This window comes from Schistocerca gregaria, chromosome 3 (genome assembly GCF_023897955.1).
Source record: "Schistocerca gregaria isolate iqSchGreg1 chromosome 3, iqSchGreg1.2, whole genome shotgun sequence".
NCBI lineage: Eukaryota > Metazoa > Arthropoda > Insecta > Orthoptera > Acrididae > Schistocerca > Schistocerca gregaria.
The window spans coordinates 193,093,156-193,117,357 of NC_064922.1; the positions used below are offsets into that span (position 1 = coordinate 193,093,156).

General features: G+C 43.1%; 1 protein-coding gene across 6 annotated transcripts in view; it reads left to right on the forward strand.

Annotated features, from left to right (window-relative positions):
- LOC126356293 (uncharacterized) overlaps positions 1-24,202 on the forward strand; it is a 312,745-nt gene that overhangs the window by 233,856 nt on the left and 54,687 nt on the right. Inside the window, exon 9 of one of the 6 annotated variants that reach the window (XM_050007191.1) lies at positions 4,444-4,680. The exons of the other annotated variants lie outside the window; for them this stretch is intronic. Within the exon in view, the coding sequence (XP_049863148.1) occupies positions 4,444-4,457 (14 nt within the window). The 3' untranslated portion in view covers positions 4,458-4,680. Of the gene's footprint in view, positions 1-4,443; positions 4,681-24,202 lie in introns of those variants that run through there. 6 annotated transcript variants of the gene reach the window in all.

Consider the following 24,202-nt stretch of genomic DNA (forward strand, 5'->3'; position numbering starts at 1 on the left):
AATGTCTGAGGTGTAATTAAAAAGTAATTATTTATATAATTAGGCATGGCATATTTATCTACCAATTTATTCTCCTCATCTGTTATAATTATTTCCTTATCTTTGAGAGGTACCCCGGTTTCTTTTCTCACAATTTCCCATGCTATTTTAGTTTTATTTCTGGACTGTATTATTCCATGTCATTACTTAGCAACTTTGCATTTGCAATTAGTCTGCAGTATATTTTTCGATACCTTTTTACATATTCTATAAAATCAGTATCTGCACTCTCCCTCAACTGAATTAAGTTTTTTCATGTTTTCACATGATTTCTTAATGCCAAGGGTTATCCAAGAACTTGACGTTATGTGTCCAGTAGACTTGATTCTGGTCAGTTTCTTTGTAAAACACATATCAAAGTTCATCATATAAATTGATGCAAGTACACTATATACCTCATCTGTACTTGTTTGTTTCATAACATCTACCCAATTTTCACATTCTAATATACTTATGAACTGATGACAGCTGTCCACAGAGAAATTTCTTTTGTAAATATTATTTATACCTTTATCTTCCTTTGACCTTAAAGGGATTTCAATGGTGAGAGCATTGTGGTCAGACAATCCTAAATCTATGTTTGTTACTTCTATGTCAGTTGTCAGTTGTTGGCATATTTGAGAAGATGTTATCTATGAGGCTCCTGGAGGTGTTTGTTATTCTAGTTTAATTGTTTATGTGACATGTTGAAACTCTTTAATATTTCCAAAAATTGCCTTTTTTGTTGACTTTCAACTACAAGATTAATATTGATATCACCACAGAGAATAATGGTGCCCTATACACTGCTATGACTATGACATTTTTAATCAGGCCATATAGCAGGACATCATCTGCTTCAAAGAACTTTTCAATACTTAAGTTCTCTGCTTCACATCTCTTTTTAAATTCTAACTCTTGTCTAAGGTAAATATTGACGCCACCACCTTTTGCAATTTTCCAACTATAATGATTTGCCAATTTAAATGGATTAATATTAATACCACCAATTTCATGGTCCTTACACCAGTGTTCAGTAATACACAAGACAGCAGGTTGGGTGTTACTTACTACTATTTTGAGTTCACAAAATTGGTTCTTGAAGAACTGCACATTTAGAGTCATAATAATTAGAACAGGGGAGTGAGCACCGATGGTATTTCTCCTTTTGTTTAACACTGTTAACTTGGAGTTTTCATTAAGGATGGATACCAAAAATCCTGTTGTACCACAGGTTTCTTGTTTCAGTCACTTTTCCTACTTGAAATGGATGATGCTAATTGATTGTTTATACTAGCAGTGGCAGCTGATGACATTTTAATATTATATATAGAAGATGGTGAAGTTTTTAGTGCTTCAGCAAATGTTGCTCTTGTTAAGGTTTTCATTTCTTCTGCTTCTACCCTCATTTGGAGTGGGATGTTAGGGAATCTTTCTGTTGAAATATGGCTTATTTCTTCTAGTATCTTTTCACCCATCATCTTTTTTCCATAATAGTTCCTGTGCTGTCCATGCCTCATGAAATGATTTCTGTCTGAGCTGTTTGCATCCACAAAAGTTGCACACTTAAAAGCACATCAAATCTTCCTAAATTTATTATTTGTCGAGTTTATTTCTTTGTTTACACATGATTCCTTGATTAGATTGTGGCTATGTGGCACACTTACAATGAGAACCTTTAAATTTAGATCTGATAGCTTTTTTAGAGTTGTTTGAAGTGCCCTTATCGCTAGTTGGCTTTCATTTTTGTATATGTCATTTGCTCCACCGATTAGCACACAGCATGTTCCAGTCTTAACTAAGTTTTCACAATTATTTGCTATTTCATTAAGGGGAGCACCAGGTTTGATAATGCCTGCTACTCTAAATTGGGACTGCCGATCATTTATTATTTGTGCCACACCCTTCGCATGACTATCACCTAATACACAGACTTGATATTTGTTGTTCTCCAAGTGCCCTCATTTCATTCGTTTTATAGTACACTTTGAAGAAACATTTCTCTCGTTAGAACACACAGATGATCTAGATTCACTTTCACTTGTCTTATTTTTTGAGTTCACATTTCGTCGTGTCGTGTTTTTATCACCCGTTTTTCTTTGCACTCTATTTACTGACGATTTCATACCGTCTCACTAAAGCAACATACTAAACCACTACTAAGTAAGCTACTGTTGTATATTTCTTATACTTTTAGATAAATGCATAGCCAAGGTCTAAAGATTTCTAATATCCCTAATTTTGTAGGCTACTCAAGATGAAAACTTAATTTGGTAAAGTGGAATAAAAATATATTTGCGACTGATGACCGAATTTTATTCTTGAATATATACTGCAGTTTCTAAAAATTTCAGCCATGAATAAAACAAGATGAGAATGCTTTCAGATAGGAAGTGTCTCAATAACAGAAAGAGAGAGAGAGAGAGAGAGAGAGAGAGAGAGAGAGAGAGAGAGAGAGAGAGTGTGTGTGTGTGTGTGTGTGTGTGTGTGTGTGTGTGTGTGCGCGCGCGCGCGCGCGCGCATGGCGCCTTCACGCACATGCGCGCATGTGCACTTTAGTGTGGGAAAAGTGGTCTTTATGCAAGAACTATAAAGGTTACTGTTAAATAATTTGATAGATTAAACAAAGAATCTGAGCTGGCCAATTGGATGGACACACCCACAATAAATTTTACAGTTTTTGAGTTAAAGCAGTCATTGAGAAAAATAAGATTTTGATTATCCAAAAAGTATTGCCCAGTGAGGAGTGTGTACATTTCACAGTTCTGTGTACAATGTGTGTATGACAATGTACTAAGAGTTTAGGGAGAAGTTTTTGGGCACAGGAACACTGGTGTGCAGACGGCTGTAAAACTTAGATTTTTGCAGGTAGTGTGAAGCACTATCTTCTGGTAAACCTTCCAGGATGTAAGGTTGTGGTCCATGAAACTCTTCAGCTCCTAACATTTCATCCAGAGCTGCGCTGGACATCTTCAGAGGGGTGTTTCTCCTCCGGTGAGTCTTGCCGACTAATGGGTCGGACGTCTGAGAGCGATTTATATATCGTAGAAAGTGGGCGTGACCAGAGCTACACGTGATATGCAGAGATAATCTTTGGCAGAGATAAAACTTAACTATCGATCGTAATCTCGTCACAGATAAAACTGTCTAGCAATTCTGTAGTGCTACTGTCCAAATATCACCAAGTTTCATGGTCTCTTCTTTCCAATTAAAATTATCCCTATGTTTATATATTTTTAGACCAACGAAGAATATTTGTCATGTTCTCCGGTCTGTAAAAGATAAACGCGCTCCTCTATCAGCCAGTGGCGTATATAAAATTCCGTGTACATGTGGTAAAGTTTATATTGGAACAACAAAGAGAAGTGTAAATAAATACACGGCTAAAAGAACACAGAAGTCTTTGCCGATGAGGAAAAACAGACAAATCGGCTGTAGCAGAACACGCATTTCAGTCAGGAAATCATCAAGTGAAGTTTTCCAAAACAAACATTTTACCTACGATGACGAACTATTACCCACGGCTTTGTAGAGAAGCAATTGAAATATATAAACATAGGGATAATTTTAATCGGAAAGAAGAGACCATGAAACTTAGTGATATTTGGACAGTAGCACTACAGAATTGCTAGACAGTTTTATCTGTGGTGAGATTACGATCGATAGTTAAGTTTTATCTCTGCCAAAGATTATCTCTGCATATCACGTGTAACTCTGGCCACGCCCACTTTCTACGATATATAAGTCGCTCTCAGATGTCCGACCCGTCAGTTGGCAAGACTCACCAGAGGAGAAACACCCCTCTGAAGATGTCCAGCACAGCTCTGGACGAAACGTTAGGAGCTGAAGAGTTTCATGGACCATGACCTTACATCCCGGAAGGTTTACCAGAAGATATGTCATCCGGTCGTGAAAGCCTTCATACTATGAGTAGGAAGCACTCTCATGGCAGACAATGACTAACTATGACTCAAATTTAGGCAGTCTTGCAGGCCATTTAGATAGTAAGATATCTTTTCAGAATGGTGTGTGAGGTCACATTCTCCAATATACATACATATATTAAAAGGGCTTTAGAATGAGAGGGACCAACTGGAGTACTAAACATTTCACCTCCATTAGGTAGCTCAATTCAGTCTCATAATTCATTAGTTGTCTCAATGGACTATTCCATTGATGTAATGCAGAAGGTATGGCAGATACTGATTAGTACTTATGTTAAATTCATCTCTTAATTATTTTGAGAAAAACAATAAGTGCAAATAAGTACATGGTAATGATGTACATATATGCTAAAGAACAATGTAGGATTTTGTTTGAGAGCCACTGCAACTTAAATGCAAGAAATTATTGGTACCATAAAATTTTATTTTTAAGTTGGGAGCTGAGTAATATGTTAGCTAAGATAGAGCTCTCTGCTTGCAGATGAGACAGAGTAATTGAGTAATGCTGGTCCAGAGGGAGCATCAGGAACTATTTTATGATGGGATGGGCAGGATGGCAGTCAGTAAGTAGTTCTGCCTGCAGGTCTGCACAATAGGAGCTACTCAAAGAGATTTGTAACAAATGGGCAGCACAGCATAATATAGAGCTGGCAGACATTGGTGAAACTAAACAAAACACAAGATAACATAGGAATGCTTTCAGAGAGGAAATTTCTTGGTATGTGTGCATCTTTTATTGGATGAAGAAGAAAGTCATTAAGAAACAACTTCAAATGTATCTGATAAATAATATAAACATTGAAATGAAAAATTCAAGCTGGCCATACCAAGAGGTCGATTGTCTCATTACAAATTTTACATACAACTGTTGTGGAACACTTCACATCTAGGTTTCAGAGGACATTTCACTGTTAGGAATGGTGTGAGGCACTTGAACATCTGCTGTGAGGTTGTACATGACTTTGGTTGTGGGTACATCTTTAGCACCAATTATGATCCAAAACAGAACATTTCGCAAAAATAAAATTATTGTCATGTACTCTACTTACAGTAAGACAGCTAGAACATTTAATTTCATGTGCTGCGCTCAAGTGCGATTATTTTATAGTTAATATTTGTGTATACATTGATCAGTCTCACACCAGCACTACAATATCTCATTAACAATTTCATTGTCAGTGTTACATTTCATTCAAACATTTTTTTTTTTTCAAGCGGCCGTTAACAGCATTTATATACTTGGAAAAATGCATGACACAATACTGTGTCATACAATTACTAATTTACAGCCAATTTGCATCATTAACCATCTTTATGACAGAAAAATTTGCAATGGTATCATGTGACATACTTATCTTCATATATGAAGGATAACATGGTCATAGTCAAAATGTGAAAACATTTCCAGAACCAAAGCAGTGGCTTGAATTGGTTGATGGTGCCATTGATCTGTTACCAGAAACCTCTGTTAAATTACACATTTTTACTATGATTATGTTATCCTTCATATGCATGGTATGAAGACATGTATGCTGTGTGTTATCGCCATTGTAAAATTTTTTATGCTGTGAGAATTGTCAGTGGCCAAAACTGGCCATAAATAAATAATTGTATAAGCTTTTGGAGCCAGTGGCTCCTTCTGCTGGCAGAAGAGTTGAAGGGGACACACAACCCCGAGTCAGGGAAGACTTGTCAGATACCCGGTAAGTTTAAGGAAAGAGTTACAGTTTGGAAAAGTCACCCACAACCCTGGGTCAGGGGAGACTTACCGGATATCTGGTTGTCAACAGAGAAACAACAAAACTGAATGGGAGGGTTGTGGGTGACTTTTCTGAACTGTACCTCTTTTCTTAAACTTCTCCAGTCCTTTTTCTTCAACCCTCTTTCTTCCCCTTCAACTTTTATGCCAGAAGAAGGAGCCACTGGCTCTGAAAGCTTGTAAAAGTTAAACCCTTTTGTGTGTTCCCCTGCTGCCACTTGGTGAGTAGATTTTTTATCTATCCATTAATATTATCTTTCCAATAACTGATTATGTTCATTGTTATATAATGATAAACAGTGACAGAGAAAAAGGGAGAGAAGCAAATGTTAGAGGAGAAGAAAGTTAAGAAGATGACAAAACAAGAAGTTTAACTTTTAAAATATGAATGGGGATGGGAAAGAGAAAAAAAACCATTTGTTGCCTGTATTTCATTTCATTGTTTATTTTTCCTCCCATTCAGTTCTGTTGTTTCTCTGTTGACATATTCTACTGATTAACTGGTAAGTAAATACATCAAGGTTGCTCTTTGGAAACAGTGTAAGTGAACTGAAGTCTGTGTTTCAAGTAAAAGTCTAGTCCACACTGTATCTAGATTCTGCCTGAGACAAACGGAGACCACACTTGTAGCACATGAGCCAGAATGGCTGCACTCTCAGTGAACACTCCACAGCTAGCATTGCAACTGACTTCAATCCTGGGCTGGCCTGTATGCTGGATTCTGGTGTGATCCTGTTGGAGGGTGTTTCCAATGACTAGCAACTTTTTGGTAGTGGTGCCACAGTGATAAACAGTACTGTTGTGCCAGCTATTTAGTTTCCATGGTGACATCAGGTTGCGCCACTACACTCCCTGCAGTGAAGCAAGTCATTGAAGTGAAGCACATTGTGTTGGGCTGCATGTTCCGCAAATGAGTAGTCTAGCTGTCTCTTGGCCACAGTTTGGCAGTGGACTTTCGTGCAGACAGACAGATTGTTGGTTGTCATGCCAATGGGGAGCAGCACAGTGGTTGGAGCTTAGTTGGTAAATCATATGGCTGCTTTCACAGATGTCCCTGCTTTTGATAACATAGGGAATGCCCATGAGAGGATTTGGAGTAGTTGGTAGGGACAGGTCTTGCCTCTTGGTATATTGCAGGGGTATGAGCCATGAGGCAATGGGTTGGGAGCAAGTGTGGACTAGGGATGGACAAAGATATCGCATAGTTTCGATGGGTGGTGGAATGCTATTGAAGGAGAGGTGGGAAAGATACTCTCATTTTAGGGCAGTCTGCTTCTGTAGTGTAGCGGTAGCATTACCGCGTAACACACAGGGGGCACGGGTTTGATTCCCGGCAGGAGACTGAGTGTTGTGTGCCCTTCATCATCATTTCATCATCATCATTGACTCGCAAGTCGCCAAAGTGGCATTAGCTAAAAAGGACTTGCAATACGGCGGCTGAACTCCCCTGAATGGGGCGTCTCGGCCAACAATGCCATACGATGATTTCATTTTTTTTTTTTTTTTTTTTTTTTTAATTTTAGGGCACAACAAGCGGTAGTCAGAACTCTGGTGGAGAATCTAATTCTGTTGCTCCAGTCATGGGTTGTACTGAGCCATGAGAGGAGTTTTCCCTTAGGGCCAGACATCGAGTACGTGAGAAGTGGCAGGTGATTCGAAAGACAAGATACAGGAGATCTGTTTTTGGACAAGGTTGGGAAAGTGATTTCAGTCTGTGAAGGCCTCAGTTAGACCCTTGGCACATTTGGAGTGGGATTTTTCATCACTACAGGCCTGATAACTACTTCTTGGTGTGGGATGGGTGGTCGCTGTCGAAGGGAAGGTATTGTAGGTGGTTGGTAGATTTGATATGGACGGGGCTACTGGTGGAGCCATCCTTGAAGGTGGTGGTTAACAAGCAGTGATGTGATGTGATATGACTTCTTGCTTGTAGGAGGGCCGGGTGAAGCAAATGTGGGAGGTGGTGTTAAGATTCTGGACGAATGTGGGTAGGATGTTGTTACCCTTGGTCCAGATTACAATTATATCATCAATGAATTTCAACAAGTTGAGGGGATGGGCTTCTGAGTGGGTAGGATGGGTTCTACCAGTTGGCACATAAATAGGTCGGCACAGAATGGTGCCATGTAGGTGCCCATTGCTGTAGCATGAATTTGCTTGTAAGTGATACTTTCAGAGGAGAAGTAATTGTGGGCGAGGATATTGTTAACCACGGAAATCAGAAAGGAGATTGTAGGTTTGGAGTCAGTCGAGCATTGGGGATGGTACTGTTCAATAGCAGCATAACCATGGACACTGGTGATATTAGTGTTGAGAGAGGTGGCATTAACAGTGACAAGCAGTGTGCCATATGGTAAAGGAACAGGAACTGTGAAGGTGGTGTAAGAAATCGGTGGTGCCTTTTTTATAGGCAAGTAGGTAACAGGTAATAGGCTGAACGTGTTGGTCCACAAGGATGGAGATTCTTTCTGTGGGGACACAGTTACCAACCACAATGGGGCACCCTTGGTGGTTCAGTTTGTGGGCTTTAGGAAGCACTTGGAAGGTAGAGTTGGAAGTTTGGGAGGAGGGGTGGGGGGGGGGGGGGGGGTGAGACAGACTCAAGGGAGAGGTTCTGGACCTAAGGGTGTGAGGAGGGACTGGAGATCCTGCTGGATTTCAGTAATGGCATCATTGTGGCAGGGTTTATAGGTGGATGTATCTGACAGCTGGAAGGGAGCCCCCTGCCAGGTAATACCTGTGGTTGAAACCAAAGAGGTAGGATTATGAGGTTGGGATCAATTTTTAGGTAGTGATAGCTGTTCTTTCTGTGGATGTAAGGTTGGTTTCCATGTTAAGAGATTTGGGGAATGAAAGTGAGGCAAGGTTTGATGTTAGGAAATTCTGGAAAGTTAACAGAGGGTGATTTGGGGGCAGAAGTAGATCATGATTGGATGGAGGAGTGAACTGAGTCCAGCATCTTTCAGTATCAGTTTTCAATTAAGTAACAATGGTACAGTTGGTGGTAAAAATGTGTTTCAACAGTAGGGCATGGAAGAAGGAGAGAAGGTCCTTAACAAGTGTAACATGCTCCCTTTCTTCTGTTGGGGGGGAGGCAGAGTTTCAAAAGGTAAGGCCTTTGGATATGATTGATACTTCCATGTTCTGCAGAATTAAGGCTTTTGGAGGATAGGTTCATGACTGTGTTTTGAGTCTGTTTAGGTTCTGAATTCAGTGGGGTGGTGGGAGAGAGTTTTTAAGGTGTGGTAGAAGCAGGAGGTCTGTGAGGGATGTTTTTTGGTCTTGAGGGGAAGTTAGTGGAGGCTCTTGATGAGGTAGTGGTAGTCCAAAGGCAGGAATAGGTGGTGAACAGATTGCGGGGTTTTTAGGATGGCATTTTGCATACTGTTCTAGTTCCTAGAGGGAAAGAGTTTCAGTCTGGAAGTCGGGATGCAAAAATCTGGGATTGCAAAGATGAAGAATTTTATGGATGGAGTGGAGGTACTGAAAGGAGGTTTGGACCTGATTTATATGGTTTTGCAGGCCTAAACTGGTGAGAAGTATGTATATGGTTTTGCAGGACGAAGCTGGTGAGAAGTATGGACTGCAAAACCCTGGACGAAACTATACAGTATCCTCGTTCATCCATAGTCCACCATGCTCCCAAACCCCTGCCTCATGGCTCATATCCCAGCAATAGACCTAGGTGAAAATCCTATACCATACATCCCCCCCCCCCCCCCTCTGCCCTACCACCTACTCCAATCTCACAGGCATTTCCCATACCATTGAAGGCAAAACCACATATGAAAGCAACCGTGTGATCCCCCAGCTAAGCTGCAACCATTGTTATGCTTTCTACATGAGCATGACAGTTAACAGGCTGGCTGTCCTAATAAATGGTCACCACCAAACAGTGGCCAAGAGACAGCTGGACCACCCAGATGTTGAATGTACTGTCAACATTATGTGCTTCACTGCAATGACTGCTTCACAGCCTGCACCATGTGGATTCTTACTACCTGTGCCAGGTTTTCTGAAATACACAGGTAGGAACTCTCTCCACAACATATTCTTCTGTCCTTTATTCCCATAAGCCCCCCCCCTCCCATCCCCCCTGACCATAACCTTCACTACTCCCTACTGTCCCCCTACCTACCCCTTTCTGTGTTCCCACTCCAGCAATGCATGTCTTCTATTCCACTAATGCACCTACTAGTCTTTTCTACTTCTCTCCTCTTCATTCTCCTTTTCCCACCTCCAACTTCCTCCCTTACCCCCCGTGCAGCCACCCCACACCAGGCAGCTTCCTTATCCCCACTATTTGCTCACACAAGACTGCTGTTCACACCAGACACTGGTGCAATTGGTTCCCAGCACCCGGGGAAAATGGCCACATATGCTTGGGCTGCACTTGTATAAATGTATTTGTGTTATGCTTAAGAATAAAGCTTATGAGTAAATATTTAATCAGTCTATTTCACTGTGTCTGTCTGTGACTCAGCACTTCCTCTGTGTGGTGAGTAGTAATCTACCCTTTTCGTAATACTGTTGTTAACTCATCAGTCCATAGCAAAATCCAGTCCATGCTGCATCCAGCTATAGCAGGATCCACAACAGTAGCGCACTGACTGTGCACTCTCCAGATCACATCACAGCTGACAGACTGACCCAGGGCAGGCTTATTTGCCAGATTCTGGTGAGATCCCATTAGAGAATGCTCTTGGTAACCAGTACTCTCTGGGTAGCGGGGCAGCAGTGGTCGATAGTAATTTTGCAACAGCTATTTGGTTTCCATAGTGGTGTCAGATGCACAGTTACAGATATTAAGTACAAACTTCTCAGAACTGAAGTCAAAATGCATTTTTGCAATTTAAATTTTCAGGGATATGTATAAGCAAAAAGTTAGAAGATTTCACCCTAGTGGTTGATTCTCATCCATGCTTTACACTTATAATTGGTATTGTCCTCTGTGATTTGCAGAGCTATTGTCCTTTTTTTATTTTCAAATTAAGAGAAAGTGTATTTGCAGAAAACTAGTCCATAAATCGTTAAGTCATCTGAAAAATAACATATTCTGGCTGTTGTGCATTAAGTGATACATCACTGAGCTGAATGATAACATAGACAAGGTGGAGAGTTGAGTGCTCACTGCAATTAATATTTCTTATTTGTTTTTAATACAGTTAATTACACAAGAGCTACTAGTTTCAGTATCACATTACCATCTAATTGCATAATATTTTCAAAAATTGATTAATATCTTTACTTTATGGTAGAAATAGCACATGATGATTCTGAAATTTCCATTGTTTATGTCCAATGTTGTGTGAGTGTACTGTGATGCACAGCTGCTGGATTAATAGATATCTGAAGATGAAAATGATACCCCTACAGCAGTAATTTTGGTATATCAGAAGGTAAAAATGAAATAACCATGTGGCGTTGTTGGCCAGGAAGCCCTTTCCACGGAGTTCGGCTGCTGGGTTGCAAGTTTTATTTCAGGTGATGCCACATTGGCTTACTTGCGTGTTGGTGGTGATAAAATTGATGATGAGGACAACACAACACCCAGTTCATGACCAGAGAACCTGGGCCCGCTGCATGGTAGGCAAGCATGTTACCATTCAGCTAAGCAGGCAGACATATGTGAAGGTGAAGGGTGTAGTGTGAAAAATCATTAATGGATGTGAGAAAAACAAGTAACCTAAGATTAAAACTTTTGTCAGTTTATTTATCAGACTTTCCTATCCATATACACAGCTCTAAAAAAATCAGAACACCATAAAATAAGAGTACTGAAAATTGGTAAATACATTTGTCTGGCTAACATACTTTAGTGATTAACATTGCAAGATCTTAGTTTAATGTAAATGCAAGATAAACCATCACAAGTGTAGAATACTGGAACATTAATAACCATTGTAACCACAAGAATGTTGGATGTGAGCATAAAAATGTGCAAGCGTTGTGTTCTACAGGTGCCAGATGTTAGCTTGTGGGATGCAGTTCCTTGTCTTTTGCACTTGGTCAGTCAATACAAAGATGGTTAATGCTGTTTGTGGTTGGTGCAGGAGTCGTCGTCTGATGATTTCACTTATTTTCATGATTGGAGACAGATCTGGCGATAGAGCAGGCCGAGGTAACATGTTGACACTCTGTAGAGCATGTTGGATTACAGCAGCAGTATCTGGGTGAGTGTTATATTGTTGGAACCCCCCTCTCCCAGAATGCTATTTGTGAATAGCAGCACAACAGGTCTAATCACCAGACTGACATACAGATTTGCAGTCAGAGTGAGTGTGATAATCACAAGAGTGCTCCTGTTCTCGTATGAAACCACACCCAAGATGATAATTCCAGGTGTAGATCCACTATGTCTAGCATGCAGACAGGTTGATTGGAGGCTCTGAACTGGCCTCCTCCTAACCAAAATACAGCTATCATTTGCACCCAAGCAGAACCTGCTTTCATCAGAGAACACAACAGACCTTCAACATTCTCTCCAGCTCTCGCTTGATGCCATTGAAGTCGCAAATGGTGGTGGTTTGGAGTCAGTGGAATGCACACTACAGGCCAAATGGCTTGGAGCTGTCCTTGAAGTGACCAATTAGTAACAGTTTGTTGTATCATTGGGGTGCCAACTGCTGATCAAATTACTGCCACAGATGCAGTACAATGCACCAAAGCCATGCACCAAACATGATGGTCTTCCCTCTTGATAGTGCCACTTGGTCATCCAGAGAAACTGTACTTTCACGTGACTACCACTGCCAGCAGTCATGTACAGTGGCTACATTCCTACCAAGCCTTTCTCCAATATCACAGCAGGAACATCCAGCTTCTCACATCCCTATTACATCACCTAGTTCACACTCAATGAAGTGTTGATAGTGGCATCTTTGTCACCTTAAAGGCATTCTTGACTAACATCAACTCACCACATCCAATTTCGAAAGTAATTAACAATAATGACTGGTACAGTATGCATTTAAAGCAAACCTGATTCGCATCCTCATAGTGGTGCTACTGGCTTCACTCTTATGTGACTGGTGCAAAATTTGAATAGATATCTCTGTTCAAATGTAGAAACATGCCTACGAACTTTAGTTTATGTTACACAACTCCCTCTTGGTGACGCGATTTTTTTTTTTTTTTTGTCAGTATGTGTTTGGATGATGTAGTGCAGCTTTCTGCTTTATTTGCACAAAGTGTGAAGCAGGTAATCTGTTTAGCTACAGAGTTAATTTAATAAAACTTCAGATTTTCAAATAAAACATTTACTTATACCATCAAAAGCTTTAATAGTTCATTGAGAATACCAAACGGTATTATTTCATCGTCAGCTTTTTGCTATTTCAACAAGTCCTGTCAACGTTTTCTGGTGAGGCATCACTTCTTTCTCAGTGCTAATGTATGTGCTGCAGGTCAAGGACAAAATCTTCTAGAGGAATGCCTCCCTGTTCACATACCCTCCTTAAAGCATATTTATAAGCCTCCCCCCTTTCTTAATATGTCTTGTCAGTTTCTTCTCCTTCTTATCACACAAAAACTCATCCAAGAAGTAAGACACAAGATGAGCAAAACAATTGTTTGAACCCTCTCCCCAATGAAACTGAAATATGAAAATTAATCCTTTTTGCTGAAATGAGAATCAATACACTCTTCTAGCAGTCTGTATGTTAATCTAGTGCATCTGATATTCACAGGTAGATATCTGTTGAGTAGGTGGTATGATGTGTTTTATTTGCAGAAAGGACACAACACATTGATTCACACTTTAGATATATTTCTCTCATATCTTGTTAGCTATTAGTTGCTTGTTTACACATAGATTAGCTTCAAAAATTATATAATGTCGCAACAGCACATCACATTCTTCCATGAAACATTAAAAAACCACACCACGATATCCTTGAAATAAAGCAAGCATGTACAGAGGAGTGCTAATTCACATTTTCAAAGAACAAAGGATGTACAAACTGCCTGCAAAGGGAGCAATGCAAACTATGAACAGTACTGTAGCAATAAAAACAGGAGCTTCACTCTAATACATATTAGGATGTACTTATAACATACACTCCTGGAAATTGAAATAAGAACACCATGAATTCATTGTCCCAGGAAGGGGAAACTTTATTGACACATTACTGGGGTCAGATACATCACATGATCACACTGACAGAACCACAGGCACATAGACACAGGCAACAGAGCATGCACAATGTCAGCACTAGTACAGTGTATATCCACCTTTCGCAGCAATGCAGGCTGCTATTCTCCCATGGAGACGATCGTAGAGATGCTGGATGTAGTCCTGTGGAACGGCTTGCCGTGGCATTTCCACCTGGTGCCTCAGTTGGACCAGCGTTCGTGCTGGACATGCAGACCGCGTGAGACGACACTTCATCCAGTCCCAAACATGCTCAATGGGGGACAGATCCGGAGATCTTGCTTGACTTTCACCTTCTAGAGCACGTTGGGTGGCATGGGATACATGCGGACGTGCATTGTCCTGTTGGAACAGCAAGTTCCCTTGCCGGTCTAGGAATGGTAGAACGATGGGTTCGATGACGGTTTGGATGTACCGTGCACTCTTCAATGTCCCCTCGACGATCACCAGAGGCGTACGGCCAGTGTAGGAGATCGTTCCCCACACCATGATGCCGGGTTTGCCCTGTGTGCCTCGGTCGTATGCAGTCCTGATTGTGGCGCTCACCTGCACGGCGCCAAACACGCATACGACCATCATTGGCACCAAGGCAGAAGCGACTCTCATCGCTGAAGACGACACGTCTCCATTCGTCCCTCCATTCATGCCTGTCGCGACACCACTGGAGGCGGGCTGCACGATGTTGGGGCGTGAGCAGAAGACGGCTTAACGGTGTGCGGGACCGTAGCCCAGCTTCATGGAGACGGTTGCGAATGGTCCTCGCCGATACCCCAGGAGCAACAGTGTCCCTAATTTGCTGGGAAGTGGCGGTGCGGTCCCCTACGGCACTGCGTAGGATCCTACGGTCTTGGTGTGCATCCGTGCGACGCGGCGGTCCAGTCCCAGGTCGACGGGCACGTGCACCTTCCGCCGACCACTGGCGACAACATCGATGTACTGTGGAGACCTCACGCCCCACGTGTTGAGCAATTCGGTGGTACGTCCACCCGGCCTTCCGCATGCCCACTATACGGCCTCGCTCAAAGTCCGTCAACTGCACATACGGTTCACGTCCATGCTGTCGCGGCATGCTACCAGTGTTAAAGACTGCGATGGAGCTCCGTATGTCACGGCAAACTGGCTGACACTGACGGCGGCGGTGCACAAATGCTGCGCAGCTAGCGCCATTCGACGGCCAACACCACGGTTCCTGGTGTGTCCGCTGTGCCGTGCGTGTGATCATTGCTTGTACAACCCTCTCGCAGTGTCCGGAGCAAGTATGGTGGGTCTGACACATCGGTGTCAATGTGTTCTTTTTTCCATTTCCAGGAGTGTATTTATGTCTGCCGTGATATTCAGGAAATCCTCATTGTTATACTAATTATTTTGTTCACATCTGGTTTTCTTATCAGTGACAGTTTATATAAAATTGTATGTTTTTATGAGTAGAAACATCTAAGTCTTCATAACAATACCAGAGAAGGAAAGTTGCTACTCACCATATAGCGGAGATGCTGAGTTACGATGGACACAATAAAAAGATTCACACAATTATAGCTTTCGGCCATTAAGGCCTTTGTCAGCAATAAACACATACACACAAGCACACATCCTTGCACAAACGCAACTAGCACACACGTCTGCAGTCTCAGAGAGCTGAAACTACACTGCGAGCAGCAGCACCAGTGCATGATGGGAGTGGCGACTGGGTGGGGTAAGGAGGAGTCTGGGGCATGGAGGGTGAGGGATAGTATGATGGGAGTGGCGGACAGTGAAGTGAAGTGTTGCAGTTTAGACGGAGGGCAGGAGAGAAGGTGCGGAGGGGGAGGGGGTAAGTAGCGGAAAGGAGAGAAATAAAAAGAAATTAAGAGACTGGGTGTGGCGGTGAAATGATGGCTGTGTAGTGCTGGAATGAGAACAGGGAGGGGGCTGGATGGGTGAGGACAGTGACTAAAGAGGGTTGAGGCCAGGAGGGTTACAGGAACGTATGATGTATTGCAGGGAAAGTTCCCACTTGCACAATTCAGTGGGAAGGATCCATATGATACAGGATGTGAAGCAGTTATTGAGATGAGGAATGTCATGTTTGGCAGCATGTTCAGCAGCAACAGGGTGGTCCACTTGTTTTTTGGCCACAGTTTGTCGGTGGCCATTCATGCAGACAGACAGCTTGTTGGTTGTCATGTCTCCATAGAATGCAGCACAGTGGTTGCAGCTTAGCTTGTAAGTCACATGAACACAGTCCACCATCTAAAAACTGATCCTGATCTTATAATCCTACCTGCAGACAAAGGCTCCACCACCTTTTTTTTGAACTGCAAGGACTATGTGGCAGAAGGACTCCGTCATCTGTCAGATACTTCCACTTACAAACCATGCCGCAATGATTCCATTCCAGAAATCCAGCTGGATCGCTAGTCACTACTCAAATCCTTAGGCCCATCCCAGAACCTCTCCCCAAAGTCCATCTCTCTACTTACCCCTACCACTCCCCGCACTCCCACCTTCTACATGCTTCCTAAAGTCCATAAACCGAACCAACGCTCCATTGTGGTCAGTTACTGTGCCCCCACTGAGAGAATCTCTGCTCTCGTAGACCAACACTTTTAAACTATTACCCGGAACCTATCCTCCTATATAAAAGACACCAACCATTTCCTCAACCAACTCATTTCCTCGACCAACTCTCCACAGTTCCTGTCCCTCTAACACACGGTGCCTTGCTCATCACTGATGCCACCTCCCTGTACACAAACATTCCTAATGCCCATGGACTTACTGCTGTCGAACACTACCTTTCCAGACGCCCCATGGATTCCAAACCAACAGTCTCCTTCCTAGTCTCCATGACCAATTATATCCTCACCCACAATCACTTCTCCTTTGAAGGCATTATCTACAAACAAATCCATGGTACGGCTATGTGCACACACATGGCACCATCCTATGCTAACCTATTTATGGGCCATCTAGAGGAATCATTCCTAAAAACCCAGAATCCTAAACCCCTCACCTGGTTCAGAATCATTGACGACATCTTTGCTATCTGGATTGAAGGTGAGGACACCTTATTCACATTCCTCCAGAACCTCAACAACTTCTCCCCAATTTGCTTCACCTGATCCTGCTCAACCGAACAAGCCACCTTCCTAGATGTTGACCTCCACCTCAGAGATGGCTACATCAGTACAGTACCTCCATCCATATCAAACCTACTAATCACCAACAATACCTCCACTTCGACAGCTGCCACCAGTTTCATATCAAGAAGTCCCTTCCGTACAGCCTAGCCACTCATGGTCATCGCATCTGCAGTGATGAGCAGTCCCTCTCTAAATATACCAAGGGTCTCACTGAAGCCTTCACTGACTGCAGTTATCCTCCCATCCCTTGTACAAAAACAAATCTCCAATGCCTTATCTGTCCAGTCTCCCACCTCCCAAAGTTCCACAGTCCGGCCACAGAGGAGCATTTCTCTCGTAACTCAGAACCATCCAGGACTGGAGCAACTGAATTACATTCTCTGCCAGGGTTTCGATTACCTCTCATCGTGCCCTGAAATAAGAAATGTCCTACCCCCTGTCCTTCCCACCCCCCCTACCATGTTATTCCGCCATCCACCAAACCTACACAGTATACACGTCCATCCTTACACAACCCCTGCTCCCAATCCATTACTCCATGGCTCATACCCCTGTAATAGACCTAGATGCAAGACCTGTCCCATACATCCTCCTACTACCATCTACTCCAGTCCGGTCACCAACATCACCTGTCCCATCAAAGGCAGGGCTACCTGTGAAACCAGTCGTGATTTTCAAGCTAAGCTGCAACCACTGTACTGCATTCTATGTAGGCATGACAACCAACAAGCTGTCTGTCCGCATTAACAGCCACCAACAAACTGTGGTCAAAAAAGAAGTGGATCACCCTGTTGCTGCTGAACATGCTGCCAAACATGATATCCCTCATCTCGATGACTGCTTAATAGCCTGTGTCATATGGATCCTTCCCACCAACACCAGCTTTTCTGAATTGCGCAGGTGGGAATTTTCCCTGCAATACATCATACGTTCCTGCAACCCTCCTGGCCCCAGCCCTCATTAGTTACTGTCCTCACCCATCCAGCCCCCTCCCTGTTCTCATTCCAGCACTACACAGCTGTCATTTCACCGCCACACCCAGTATTTGAATTTATTTTTATTTCTCTCCTTTCCGCTACTTACCCCCTCCCCCCATCACATCTACTCTCCTGCCCTCTGTCTGAACTGCAACACTTCACTTTACTGTCCGCCACTCCTGCCATACTATCCCTCCCCCTCCCCCTCCCTGCACCACTGCACCAGCCTCCTCCTTACCCCCCCCCCCCCCCCTCCTGGTCGTCAGTCGCCACTCCCATCATGCACAGGTGCTGCTGGTCACAGTGTGGTTGCAGCTCTCTGAGACTGCATACGTTTGTGCAAGGGTGTGTGCTTGTGTGTATGTGTGTCTACTGCTGACAAAGGCCTTAATGGCCGAAAGCTATAATTATGTGAATCTTTTTATTGTGCCTATCGCGACTCAGCATCTCCGCTATATGGTGAGTAGCAACTTTCCTTCTCTGGTATTGTTACATTCCATCCTGGATTTTACATTATTTGATTAAGTCCTAAAATAGTTGTAACAGGTATGTTACTTAACCATGAATTAAAAATCGAATTATTCAGAATTTGACACATGTAAAAGATTGTTTACTTTTTGTAATAGTGTGATTTGTAGCAAATGAAATTATTTTTCATAAATTTAACAACATTTCCATTATAGAAAGGTGACTTTTATCTAAGGAACAATAAATTACTGTTTGTCACAAATTAAATAAAATTTGAAGATTTTGTTGGAACGAATGGTATGTGTTATTATTGACTGACTTAGATGATGGCATATTACACTATTTTCTGATACTATTCTCTTCAAAGTGATGTTATTATTTACTTTTCTCTGTTGGAAAATGAATTTTTTAAGGTGTCTATGTTTCTGGCCAGAGAGAGTAGTTGTGTGTGAGTTGTGCTTGTGTGCATGAGAGTGTGTTTTCTACTTCAGATGGTCTTTAGGCCAAAAGCTAATGTATAGCATTCTTTTTCTTGTGCATATCTATGACTCAGCATCTCTTCTTTGTGCTCAGTAGCAATCTATAATTTTCATAATATTGTTGTTATTCCATTCTGGACTTTCCATTGTTTGAGGTATTGCTGATACACACACACACATTGTTTTTACTGAGTGAGATGGCGCAGTGGTTACTACATTGGACTCGCAATTAGGAGGCTGATGGTTCAAACCAATGTCTGGCCATTGTGATTTAGGTTTTCTGTAATTTTCATAAATCACTCCAGCCAAATGGTGGGCATGATTTCTTTGAAAGGGCAAAGCCAGTCTCGTGGTCGTGCGGTAGCGTTCTCGCTTCCCACGCCCGGGTTCCCGGGTTTGATTCCCGGCGGGGTCAGGGATTTTCTCTGCCTCGTGATGGCTGGGTATTGTGTGATGTCCTTAGGTTAGTTAGGTTTAAGTAGTTCTAAGTTCTAGGGGACTGATGACCACAGCTGTTAAGTCCCATAGTGCTCAGAACCATTTGAACCATTTTTTGACACAGCCAATTTCCATCCCCATCCTTCCCTCATCTGATGAGACCGACGACCTTGCTGTTTGGTCCCCTCCCACAAAGTGAACAAGCAACACAAGTACTTATTTTGTAAGGAATTCTCAGTATTTAGCTATAAAACACAGTGATTTCTTGTAAGACCAATCTTTTTAGAGGATTAATAAAGACAAATTAGTAAGAGTTTCATATCATAATAATTCAGGGAAATTTGGACACATCAGAGCTCAACATTTGATGCTGGTGAACACATTGCCAGTCCAGGCCAGTTCACTTTAACAAAAAGAGTTGTGGAAATCACATGAAATGTAGTTAATTTACTCCATCCTTATTTACTTATGTCTCTTACAGGTCAGTCTCAGTGTAACATGGGGCCTCAGCACACACAATGATGTTGACTGCTGCAATTAGTTATCTTACAATGAGAATTAGAAACTGAAACTAGTTATAAACACTAGGTAAACTATACATGAAAACAATCACATATCCGATGTACAACTTACTGAGTACACATATATTAAAAACAAAGATTCCAAGACTTACCAAGCGGGAAAGCGCCGGTAGACAGGCACAATAAAATAACACACAAACACACACACAAAATTACGAGCTTTCGCAACCGGCGGTTGTTTCATCAGGAAAGAGGGAAGGAGAAGGAAAGATGAAAGGATGTGGGTTTTAAGGGAGAGGGTAAGGAGCCATTCCAATCCTGGGAGTGGAAAGACTTACCTTAGGGGGAAAAAAAGGATAGGTATATACTCGCACACACACACACACACACACACACACACACACACACACACACACACACACACATATCCATCCATACATATACAGAAACAAGCAGACATATTTAAAGGCAAAGAGTTTGGGCAGAGATGTCAGTCGAGGTGGAAGTGCACAGGCAAAGATGATGTTGAATGACAGGTGAGGTATGAGTTGTGGCAACTTGAAAGTAGCGGAGATTGAGGCCTGGTGGATAACGAGAAGAGAGGATATATTGAAGGGCAAGTTCCCATCTCCGGAGTTCGGATAGGTTGGTGTTGGTGGGAAGTATCCAGATAACCTGGACGGTTTAACACTGTGCCATGATGTGCTGGCCGTTCACCAAGGCATGTTTAGCCACAGGTTGATCCTCATTACCAACAAACACTGTCTGCCTGTGTCCATTCATGCGAATGCACAGTTTGTTACTGGTCATTCCCACATAGAATGCGTCACAGTGTAGGCAGGTCAGTTGGTAAATCACGTGGGTGCTTTCACATGTGGCTCTGCCTTCGATCATGTACACCTTCTGGGTTACAGGACTGGAGTAGGTGGTGGTGGGAGGGTGCATAGGACAGGTTTTACACCGGGGGCGGTTACAAGGGTAGGAGCCAGAGTGTAGGGAAGGTGGTTTGGGGATTTCATAGGGAAATAATCCTGATCCTACTCCTAATGATCCAACTCCCCAAGACACTATCCAAATTGAACCCTGCCTGGAACAGTTCCGTCCTCCATCACAGCAGGACCCACCTCCTTTTCCTCAAAATCACCCTCTCCAAACCTTCCAGGAATTTCTCACTTCCAGCCTTGCCTCTCAATCTTTCTTGAAAAACTTTAATCCTACTCCCAACATCACCACAGCCGAAGCCCAGGCTATCCGTGATCTGAAAGCTGACCGATCCATCATCATTCTTCCAGCTGACAAGGGTTCCACGACCGTGGTACTTGATCGTCGGGAGTATGTGGCTGAGGGACTGCGTCAGCTTTCAGACAACTCTACATACAGAGTTTGCCAAGGTAATCCCATTCCTGATGTCCAGACAGAGCTTCAAGGAATCCTCAGAACCTTAGGCCCCCTACAAAACCTTTCACCTGACTCCATCAAACTCCTGACCCCGCCGACTCCTCGCACTCCTACCTTCTACCTACTTCCTAAAATTCACAAACCTAAACATCCTGGCTGCCCCATTGTAGCTAGTTACCAAGGACCCCACAGAACATATCTCTGCCTACGTAGATCAACACCTTCAACCCATTACATGCAGTCTCCCATCCTTCATCAAAGACACCAACCACTTTCTCGAACGCCTGGAATCCTTACCCAGTCTGTTACCCCCGGAAACCATCCTTGTAACCATTGATGCCACTTCCCTATACAAAAACATCCCACACATCCAGGGCCTCACTGCAATGGAGCACTTCCTTTCATGCCGATCACCTGCCACCCTACCTAACACCTCTTTCCTCATCACCTTAGCCAGCTTCATCCTGACCCACAACTTCTTCACTTTTGAAGGCCAGACATACCAACAATTAAAGGGAACAGCCATGGGTACCAGGATGGCCCTCTCGTATGCTAACCTATTTATGGGTGGCTTAGAGGAAGCCTTCTTGGTTACCCAAGCCTGCCAACCCAAAGTTTGGTACAGATTTATTGATGACATCTTCATGATCTGGACTCACAGTGAAGAAGAGCTCCAGAATTTCCTCTCCAACCTCAACTCCTTTGGTTCCATCAGATTCACCTGGTCCTACTCCATATCCCACGCCACTTTCCTTGACGTTGACCTCCATCTGTCCAATGGCCAGCTTCACACATCTGTCCACTTAAAACCCACCAACAAGCAACAGTACCTCCATTATGACAGCTGCCACCCATTCCATATCAAACGGTCCCTTCCCTACAGCCTAGGCCTTCATGGCAAACGAATCTGCTCCAGTCCTGAATCCCTGAACCATTACACCAAAAACCTGAAAACAGCTTTCGCATCCCGCAACTACCCTCCCGACCTGATACAGAAGCAAATAACCAGAACCACATCCTCATCCCCTCAAACCCAGAACCTCTCACAGAAGAAGCCCAAAAGTGCCCCACTTGTGACAGGATACTTCCCGGGACTGGATCAGACTCTGAATGTGGCGCTCCAGCAGGGAAACGACTTCCTAAAATCCTGCCCCGAAATGAGATCCATCCTTCATGAAATCCTCCCCACTCCACCAAGAGTGTCTTTCCGCCGTCCACCTAACCTTCGTAACCTCATGGTTCATCCCTATGAAATCCCCAAACCACCTTCCCTACCCTCTGGCTCCTACCCTTGTAACCGCCCCCGGTGTAAAACCTGTCCTATGCACCCTCCCACCACCACCTACTCCAGTCCTGTAACCCGGAAGGTGTACACGATCAAAGGCAGAGCCACGTGTGAAAGCACCCACGTGATTTACCAACTGACCTGCCTACACTGTGACGCATTCTATGTGGGAATGACCAGCAACAAACTGTCCATTCGCATGAATGGACACAGGCAGACAGTGTTTGTTGGTAATGAGGATCACCCTGTGGCCTTGGTGCACGGCCAGCACATCTTGGCACAGTGTTACACCATCCGGGTTATCTGGATACTTCCCACCAACACCAACCTGTCTGAACTCCGGAGATGGGAACTTGCCCTTCAATATATCCTCTCTTCTCGTTATCCACCAGGCCTCAATCTCCGCTAATTTCAAGTTGCCGCCACTCATACCCCACCTGTCATTCAACATCATCTTTGCTTCTGCACTTCCGCCTCGACTGACATCTCTGCCCAAACTCTTTGCCTTTAAATATGTGTGTGTGTGTGTGTGTGTGTGTGTGTGAGCGCGCGCGCGCACGAGTATATACCTATCCTTTTTTTCCCCCTAAGGTGACTCTTTCCGCTCCCGGGATTGGAATGGCTCCTTACCCTCCCCCTTAAAACCCACATCCTTTCATCTTTCCTTCTCCTTCCCTCTTTCCTGACGAAACAACCGCCGGTTGTGAAAGCTCGTAATTTTGTGTGTGTGTTTGTGTGTTATTTTATTGTGCCTGTCTACCGGCGCTTTCCCGCTTAGTAAGTCTTGGAATCTTTGTTTTTAATATATTTTTCCCATGTTGAAGTTTCTTTCTATTTTATTTACTGAGTACACAAGTAGAATCACAGATGCTATTTGGCAGTCAGTGCATCTGAGAAAAACAAGGTGGACAGAGACATTTGTTGCAGGATTCACAGAATGTGACTACCTTCTTGACCTGCTTCACAACTTTAAACTTCAGAAATCTTCAAGAAATGCTCCATGCATCTCCATAGCGGGGTGATTAGTGCAATGGACGCTCATGTGGAGGAGCAGGGTTCGTTTTCCGATACAGCTAGGGATTTCTCGTTTATTGGAGGACTGGAAGTGGGTTCACTCAGCGTTATGATGCCAATTGAGGAGCTACTTAAATGACTAGTTGTGGCTCCATGATCTGAAAGTCGACAACAGCTGGGAGAACATTGTACTGACCCCATAGCTGTCCACACTGCACCTGTGTGATGCCATTTTTAAAAATTTTGTTACTTTAAGTAACACTCCTAACATTTATTTCACACTTTTCCATTTTATTATCTTTTTCTCAGGTAACTGTCAGGCAGTGTCCCTTTGTATTAGGTTGGTGCATTGGTTCATAGTGTTTTTGTTTTGCATGTTAACATTCCAGTTGCTATGGGTTTATTTATAAATTGTCATTTTTTATTTGTAGTTCACTGTTTCTATCTGAGTTTACATATTGCCATTTGGAGATAGTGAATGGAGATGTGGACGCTAGAAAATGGAGTGCCAAGTGGAGGTCTGAACATTTCCGACATGCTCTTCTGTTTGAGTTGACGGCAGCAGAGGCAACCAGAAATATTTGCACCATGTATGGAGACAATACCATTGGACAGAGTACAGCAAAA